This window comes from Bombina bombina, chromosome 6, assembly GCF_027579735.1.
Source record: "Bombina bombina isolate aBomBom1 chromosome 6, aBomBom1.pri, whole genome shotgun sequence".
NCBI lineage: Eukaryota > Metazoa > Chordata > Amphibia > Anura > Bombinatoridae > Bombina > Bombina bombina.
The window spans coordinates 149,894,907-149,904,131 of record NC_069504.1 but is presented as its reverse complement, the minus strand read 5'-3'; the positions used below and the strand labels follow the sequence as shown (position 1 = coordinate 149,904,131).

Below are 9,225 nucleotides of genomic sequence, written 5' to 3'. Positions count from 1 at the left end.
TCTATGCTATATATTGATATCTAGAGAGTTTAAGTGTTTTTAAACGTGTATGATTGAATAGTTAAACCAATAAAGATAAAGTATGAATGGTTAAAAATCGTTCCTGTATTATTCAGTGAGAATTTTTCCTAAATAATTGCAGGGGTAAAGCACTCTTTTTTTATTACAGACTTTGTAACTCATTTATCTTTAAGAACAATAAAAGACCTGGCCATTTCACAAAATCATAGAGAATCACATTTCTATAAACTATAAAATAAATAATAATTAAAACTTTACAACTTACTGTTGAAGAGATTCAAGGCCAGGAGGCAAATTACAACCAGTGTATGCTCCTTTCACTAAGCCATACTCCAGCAGAGCGCAGACACACGGATCCTTGTATGCAATAAAAATTAATATGAACAAACAAGTATGAGGCAGCTACATTTGTTATAAAGGTTTGTAATATATAAATGAATACAGCCAATGGAGTTGCCTCTATTAACCAATAGACACTATTTCAGCCTTTACCTCATGAAAACACATTTTGCTATTGGATGTTTTTTTCCCCCAGTGTTAAGGATTTATAAAAATAATAAATTACACATTCACACTAATACACAGCTAAAATCATATTCTGTTAAAGCAGAGAAACATTCTAAATATACATTTTTTTGTATATTTAAATTTTAGACAAGGTTCCTAAAATGGTAAACACCAAAAATGTTATTGTTTAAAAAGATAGATAATCCCTTTATTTACCATTCCCCAGTTTGCATAACCAACACTGTAATAGAAATATACTTTTTGCCTCTGTAATTACCTTGTATCTAAGCTTCTGCTGACTGCCCCTTATCTCAGTTCTTTTGACAGACTTGCAATTGCAGGCAATTAGTGCTGACTCTTAAATAACTCCACAAGAGTGAGCACAATGTTATATATATATGTCATACATGAACTAACGCCCTCTAGGTGTGAAACACTGTCAAATGCATTCGGATAATGCATATGAGCATACCTAGGTTTAGCTTTCAACTAAAAAAAACAAACGAAACAAAGCAAAACTTATGATAAAAGTAAATTGGAAAGCAGCCCTATCTGAATCATGAAAGTTTAATTTGGACTTTACTGACCCTTTAAAAAAAAAAATCTATTTTGGTAATTGGTTATAATGGATTCTGAGGGGAAAAAAAGATAAAAAGTAAAATATGATTTCGGCGTGTGATTTCATATGGGAAATGGGGGGCACGTCAAAGACATAAAGAACATAGTGTCCTTCTAACATATCACAATAGAGAAAAGCTTTCTGGCTTAGATGTAGTTCCAAGGAACTCATGTATCTGTGTATTTTAGGATGTTGTCCAACACTGATAAAGATATACTAGAGTAACATGGTTGATGCCTGTACTGTGATGATTTTTGTAACTTTATGTCCAGAATTTATTTTTATTCATGATGAAAAGGTTTTTTTTGTTCAATGTTTGTGCTGCTTAGCTTTTGCTTTATATGGGTCAGTTTAAAGGGACACTAAACCCAATTCATGATTCAGATAGAACATGCAATTTTAAGCAACTTTATAATTTACTCATATTATCAAATTTTCTTTGTTTTATTGGTATCTTTACTTGAAAAGCAGGAATGTAAGCCCATTTTTGGTCCAGCACCTGGGCTGTGATTAGTCGCTAAATGTAGCCACCAATCAGCAATGAGGTCTTAATTACTTTAGGGGTTAAAAATCCAAAACCTTTTCATCTAAATTCAGTATTTAAGACTATTATTGAACTTCCTGAAGTATTTTCTATTCCTGATGCTGTCTCTGACATGATTTCCAAGGAATGATCTAAGCAAGGTTTAAAATGTTATGGGCGAGATTACATATGCCTCCCAAAAAATAAACCCGACACATAAAACCCCTATATCCGCAATCACCCCACATCACAACTAATAATAAATGTATTAACCCCTAAACTGACAACCCACAACGCAATTTGCCTAATTAAACTATTAACCCCTAATCCACCATTCACCCACATCGCAATCTACCTAGTAAAAGTATACACCCCTAAATCCGCCAACATCGCAAACTACCTAATATATGTATTAAACCCTAATCCGCAATTTACCCACATCACAAAGTCCCTATTAAAACTATTAACCCCTAATCTGCCATTAACCCACATCACAAATAGGGCTGCTGAAAATAATCGATTCAGTGATGCATCGCGATGCAGCTATTAACGATGCTGCATCGATGTAGTGCAGACCTGAATCGATTCAGGGGTCAGTGACGTCATCGCGCAACGTCACGTGACCCCGCCTCAAGGGGAGGCTATGAAATCGCAGAACGCATGCAAAGTCTTCCCAGTTTACTCTGGGAGTTGTAGTCATATACATTATTTTGTGACAGTGTACTGTTAAGGATGATAAGATCGGGCGCCGGCGGACTACATCTCCCATCACACAGTAGACAGTGCAAAGACTTCCTGAGTTGGAGGATTTACTATTTCCTGGTATATACAATATTCACACTGATTTGAGAAGGAACTGTCTCTTTATGGGTGAAGGGGAGAAACGGATGACATGGGCCAGACACTATTAAGTTAATAGTGTCTGGCCCATGTCATCCGTTTCTCCCCATCATCCATAAAGAGACAGTAGTATTAAAGGGACAGTCTAGTCCAAAATAAACTTTCATGATTCAGATAGGGCATGTAATTTTAAACAATTTTCCAATTTACTTAGGAGGTTCATATGTTAATTTCTTAGATCTTGAAGGCCGCCTCTTAAGAATGCATTTTAACACGTTTTTCACCACTAGAGGGTGTTAGTTCATGTTTTTCATATAGATAACACTGTGCTTGTGCACGTGAAGTTACCTGAGAGCCATCACTGATTGGCTAAACTGCAAGTCTGTCAAAAGAACAAATAAAGGGGCAGTCTGCAGAGGCTTAGATACAAGATAATCACAGAGGTAAAAAATATATAAATATAACTGTGTTGGTTATGCAAAACTAGGGAATGGGTAAACAAGGGATTATCTATCTTTTAAAACAATAACAATTCTGGTGTAGACTGTCCCTTTAAGTATTAACTCGTCCTTTCTAAGGCTACCATAAGGATCTGCAAACACCTCTGTTTAATTTAAGTGGACGTAGCCTTGCTGGGGCATTTTTATCAGCTTTACCATTTGACTAGGTATAATTAATCTGTAACCTCCATGGTAATCCAACGCTTTCACTGAAATGGCTTTAGAGGAACAGCTACATTAATGTAATTTACAACAAATGGTTTGGGAGTGTGGATATTTTATGTATGTGCTTGAGGATAATATTAGTGTGATTTAACTGTTTAATACAGATCTTTTCTGTCTGTGCAAACACCCTGAGGTTATCACGTCATATTGAACACTATTGGCCTGTCTGTATGCCAGCATAACAGTCTGTCATGTTTTTATATATAGTGTTAATCGTCAGCTAAGCACTGTATTGCAAAAGATTTGACACCATGCAAGGAGTAATGCATGAAAGTATTACAAGTATTTTAAGAAATAAAAGTACAAAAACAAAATACCCTTTGTAGGCAGATGGGGCATATTACAAATTGGCAGGCATGTGGAGTGTTCACTGGAGCATCTAAAAGGTTATTAGCAATTTAATTTATTAGGTGATGTAACATAAACTACACTGGGGCAACCCAGTTGCAGATTGGGATAAATATTTAATTTTGTTAGAAGATAATGTATGTTAGGAAAAACCTATAAATGATAGAAAACGGGGATGTGTGTGCATATATATTATATATACTGTGTATGTATATATATATATATATATATATATATATATATATATATATATATATATATATATATATATATAGTGTGTATATATATATATATATATATATATATATAAAAATAAATAAATAAATAAATAAAATATGGAATAGAACAAGTTCATAAAAATCATGGGCAGTAATCGTGATGCATCGCGGAATCGAATCAAATTGTTGACAGGATAATCGTAATCAAATCGAAACGTGAGACCAGTGAAGATGCACACCCCTAATCGCAAAGTACCTATTAAAACTATTAACCCCTAATCTGCCATTAACCCACATCACAACAAACCTTATAAATCTATTATCCCCTGATCTGCCAAACCCACACAACGCAATAATTCTAATAAAACTATTAACCCTTAAACCGCCAAACCCACACAACGCAAATAACTAATTACTAAGCCCCCTAACCTAACACCCGCTTTCCTAAAACCCCCTAAATTTACCCAATTACCTAAATTAAAAAATACTAAGTTATAAACAATTAAAATAAAAAAGCTAACATTACTTCAAAAAAACAAAAAATAAAATCACCCCCTAATCTAATGCTAAACTACCAATAGCCCTTAAAAGGGCCTTTTTTAGGGCATTGCCCTAAGTTTAACAGCTCTTTTACCTTAAAAACTACCAAGTCCCCCCTCTAACAGTAAAACCCCTCCACCCAACAAACCCCCAAAATAAAAAAAAACTAACACTAAAAAAATCCTAAACTACCCATTGCCCCTAAAGGGGCATTTGTATGGGCGTTGCCCTTAAAGGGGCTTTCAGCTCTTTTACTGCCCTTAAAAGGGCATTCAGCTCTTTTTCAAAGGCCCATTAAAACCCTAATCTAAACCCCCCCACCCCCCCCCCAAAAAAAAGCCTAAGTCTAACCCACAGATAGGTACTCACGGTTCCTGAAGTCTGGCGCTGAAGTCTTCTTTGAAGCGGCAATATCTTCTATCTTCTTCCAGGAACAAGCTGGTGCGGAACTGAAGACCGGTGACCGTGGAATTGAAGACCAGCGACCGCAGAGCCATGGAGATCCTCTTCGTATGATCACCGCCGCACACTGAGGATTGAATTCAAGGCACGCGTTTAAATATGGGGTACCTTGAATTCCAATTGGCTGATTTAAGTCTTCAAATTCAAATCAGCCAATAGGATGAGAGCTACTGAGAGCTAGATTTTGCATCTAATAATTAATGTTAATTGTATGGAGGTTTCTAAAAGTTCAATGAGTCTGGATTCCTCAGGAGGTGAGGTTTCCAATAGAGATTCTGAGTCTCAGGGCAACCTTCAGGTTTCTTTAGGTTTAGCCTCTGTTGAAAAGATTTATTTTCCTTTTACAGTTAGGGTCACAGCAGTGACTTTTGTCATCCACCTGAGGAGAACGTTTTCTGGTGATAAGGCTATTGTTTTGAATTCCTTCTTAGCTAAAGAACAATTGTTATCTAGCTTTGGTAGTTCTCATTCAAGGGATGATCATCTGGGATTTTTTTTGTCCTCAATTTAGTCTCCTAGAGGAGTGGTTTCTACTTCAGCATATGTTAAACAGATATTGAACAGACTCAGGCACTTGGTATAGATCAGGGTCCCTTAAATAGTATTAGTAGTAGTTCTACTAATACTCTTGTTGATGCAAACTGTGTATTTGTTGGTATGTCTGAGCATTGAAAGAACATTAGTGGTCTTTGTATTCCTACTGTGATTTTACAGGATTTGATATCCAAATCTAGTACGATGTTCAGTTATCTTCTTTTTTCCTCTGTCCCTGGGGCTAGGCCTCCTTTTCCTATATTTGCTCTTTCATCTGGTTCTCAAGTATCTAAGCTTGATGGTATGGAAATTGAACGTTTAGTTCTAAGACATAGGTGTTTCTCTTATTCTGTGATTGAAACCTTAATTCAGGCTCGGAAGCCTGTGACTTTCATGGCATTCTTTTTGAATTCCTAGGATTCTATAGTTTTTACAGGATGGCTTGGATAAGGGTTTATTTGCCAGTTCCATGAAAGGACAGATTTCTGCTCTTTCAGTTTGGTTTCATAGGAAAATTGCTAATCTTCCTGATATTCTTGGTTTTGTTTCCTATAAAACCTAATTAGGCCAATTTCTCCTCCTTAGAATCTGAACTTGGTAAGAAGTACATTTGATTTCTTGTCAAAGGTTGTTTCTTCTGATAACTTCAGCAGATAAATTGTTGTTCCTTCTTTGTGTCCTAGTCCCAAGTCTTCTTCAGAAAGATCTTTGCATAATTTGGACGTTGTTAGGGTATTAAAGTATTACATTGATGCTACTAAGGAGTTTAGATAAGCTTCTAGCTTGTTTATTAATTTGTCTGGCTCTAAAAAAGGAGAGAAGGCTTCTGCAGGTCAGCATCCACCACAACAGATTACTGCTTATTCTACCAGGTCAATTGCCACTTAATGGGCTTTAAAGAATGAGGCCTCAGTTGATCAAATTTGTAAAGCAGCTACTTGGTCTACTTTGCATACGTTTACAGTATTCTATCATTTTTGTGTTTTTGCTTCCTCTGAGGCAGCTTTTGGTAGAAAGGTTCTTCAGGCAGTTGTTTCAGTTTGATTCTTGTCTGTTTCATGTTTTTAAGTGCATTTAGAATTTTTATTTTTTTTATTGGGGTTGTAGATTTGTTTCTTTTTTAAGCACATCTTTTTTCCTACAAGCAATCTATTTATACAATAAAAAAAATCCACAAGTTATTTAGTAATAGTATAGATCAAAGTAAAATAGTATGGCTACAATGTGTCTGTTAAAACATATCATAAATCGTTACAAGTGAATACAATATTCCTTTAGGCGTCCTGTGGAAGTGGGAGGAGCCCTGAAAAACATCATATGGATACCACCCTGGCCAGGCAAGCAGTATAGTCTGTCTAACTCTATACAATTTGCTATCGTTTCTTTATATATTGTATTCATTTGATTTTTTTTTTTATATTTTGTAACAGAAACATTGTGCCCATACAATTTCACTTAGATCTATATTTTTTACAAAATATATTGTGGAGTTTTTTTAATTATATAAATAGATTGCTCGTTTGTCTCTCTATCCCTGCACTGTCTTTTTTGAACTGATATTAATATATTTATAATTAAAGCATAGTTAAAATACAGTAGCTCACTTTTATATATATATATATATATATATATATATATATATATATATATATATATATATATATATATATATATATATAAGAAAATCAAGCTGCAGATCCACCCACCAAATGACAACCACCTGGGTGAAAAAATGTCCTTGAATAATATCCCAGAAGAATGTACTCTCAGGCTTTTCTCAAAGTGAAAGCAACCAGCGTTTATTGAACGTTTTGGGGGAGATTACATCCCCTTCATCAGAATAAATGAATTTTATATTCTATTTCATCCTGCATATTGTATGCAAGGAATAGGACTAGTCTACCCTGTGATACATTAAGCAAGCGGATCCAAGTCATGGTATCTATCTATACATAGGTACATAAAGTATAGAACCAGACCATATTCTTGATATTTATATACCATGCAGATAGAAACAGCGGTTATATTCATTCCAGCAATGTTTAGACACCTAAACATTTTCACGTAGTGTTGAAACGCATGTTTGCGTTCCAAGATAGATTGTTTTTGCGCCACATGAATCTGAATGGGGTATGTACACACTTGTTGTTTGTTATTTGTAATGTTATGCACTGTATAAGTGTAAGATTTAAACACTTTGTTTATTCTGATGAAGGGGATGTAATCTCCCCGAAAACGTTCACTAAACGCTGGTTATTTTCACTTTGAGAAAAGCCTTAGAGTGCATTCTGTATATATATACACACACACACACAAACATACACTTCACCCTCTCTTTGCATATGTCAAGCCATTGTGAAACATTTTGTTATATTGTTTTATTTTATACCATAACAAATAATGCTACATACAGTAATACATTAACAAAAATAACTTCATAGCAGTTAAAAAAAAATCAACTAGAGGTTCTGGAGAAGACAACAGCTGGATATAAAAAACTAAATGTATGCTTACCTGATAAATTTCTTTCTTTCTTTACGGATATGGTAAGTCCACGGCTTCCTCATTTACTGTTGGGAATATCACTCCTGGCCAGCAGGAGGCGGCAAAGAGCACCACAGCCAAGCTGTTAAGTATCACTCCCCTTCCCACAACCCCCAGTCATTCGACCGAAGGTAAATGGAGAAAAAAAGGAGTAACACAAAGGAAAGAGCTACAAACTGGTAATGCCTGTCTAGAAAGGCAAACATGAAAAACGATGGTGATCTTTATACATCGTAATGTGAGGATAAGCATCCTTCAAATCCATTGTAGTCCTCTATTGACTCTCCTGGATCATAGTTAAGATGGTACGAACAGTTTCCAACTTAAATGATGGAATTCTAAGGAATTTGTTTAAGATCTTTAGATCCAAAATAGATCTGAAGGTTCCCTCTCTTTGGGAACCACAAACAGATTTGAGTAAAAATTCTATCCCTGTTCCACCCCTGGAACTGAATGGGTCTCGTACACAGTGTAAGAATGTCTCTTTCTTTATCCGGTTTGCAGATAATTGTGAAAGGTGAAATCTCCCCTTTATTTGGGGGGAAAAGTTTTGAAAACCAGAAGACATCTCTGGGATATAATTTCCAATGCCCAGGGGTCCTGGGCCTCTCTCTCTCTCCCACGCCTGGGCGAAAGATGAAAGTCTGCCCCCTACAGGATCCGTTACCGGATAGGGAGCCGTTTTACATGCTGTCTTAGAGGCAGCAGCAGGCTCCTTGGCCTGCTTATCATTGTTCCAGGTCCGGTTGTCACCAGACCGTCTTGGACTGAGCAAAAGTTCCCTCTTAATTTGCCTTAGAGGAAATTGATGCCACGCCTGCCTTGAAGATTCGAAAGGCACGAATTAGACTTTTTGGCCCTTGATTTGGACCTGTCCCGAGGAAGGGCATTACCCTTTCCTTCAGAGATGTTAGCAATAATCTCCTTCAAACCAGGGCCGAATAGGGTCTGCCCCTTGAAGGGAAATTAAGTAGCTTATTTAGAAAGTCACGACAGCTGACCATAATATAAGCCATAGCGATGTGCGCGCCAGCATAGTAAAAAACAGAATTCTTAGCCGTTAGTTTAGTCAAGAAAAACAAGGCATCAGAAACAAGGAATTGGCTAGCTTAAGTGCCCTAAGCTTGTCAAGTATTCATCCAATGGAGTCGCTACCTGAAAAGCCTCATCCAGAGACTCAAACCAGAACGCCACAGCAGCAGTGACAAAAGCAATGCATGCAAGGGGCTGCAGGATAAAACCTTGTTGAATAAACATTTTCCTAAGGTAACCCTCTTATTTTGTTATCCATTGGATCTAAAAAAGCACAACTGTCCTTGACAGGATAAGTGGTACGCTAGCTTG

At 36.3% G+C, this 9,225-nt stretch overlaps 1 protein-coding gene across 1 annotated transcript in view; it reads right to left on the bottom strand.

The window, feature by feature from the left end:
- Positions 1 to 282: 282 nt before the first annotated feature.
- The window catches only part of MOV10L1 (Mov10 like RISC complex RNA helicase 1), a 1,168,229-nt gene continuing 1,159,286 nt past the window's right edge, over positions 283 to 9,225 (bottom strand). Inside the window, exon 25 of the mRNA XM_053719185.1 lies at positions 283 to 378. Coding sequence (XP_053575160.1) covers positions 283 to 378 — 96 coding nt within the window. The remainder of the gene's footprint in view (positions 379 to 9,225) is intronic.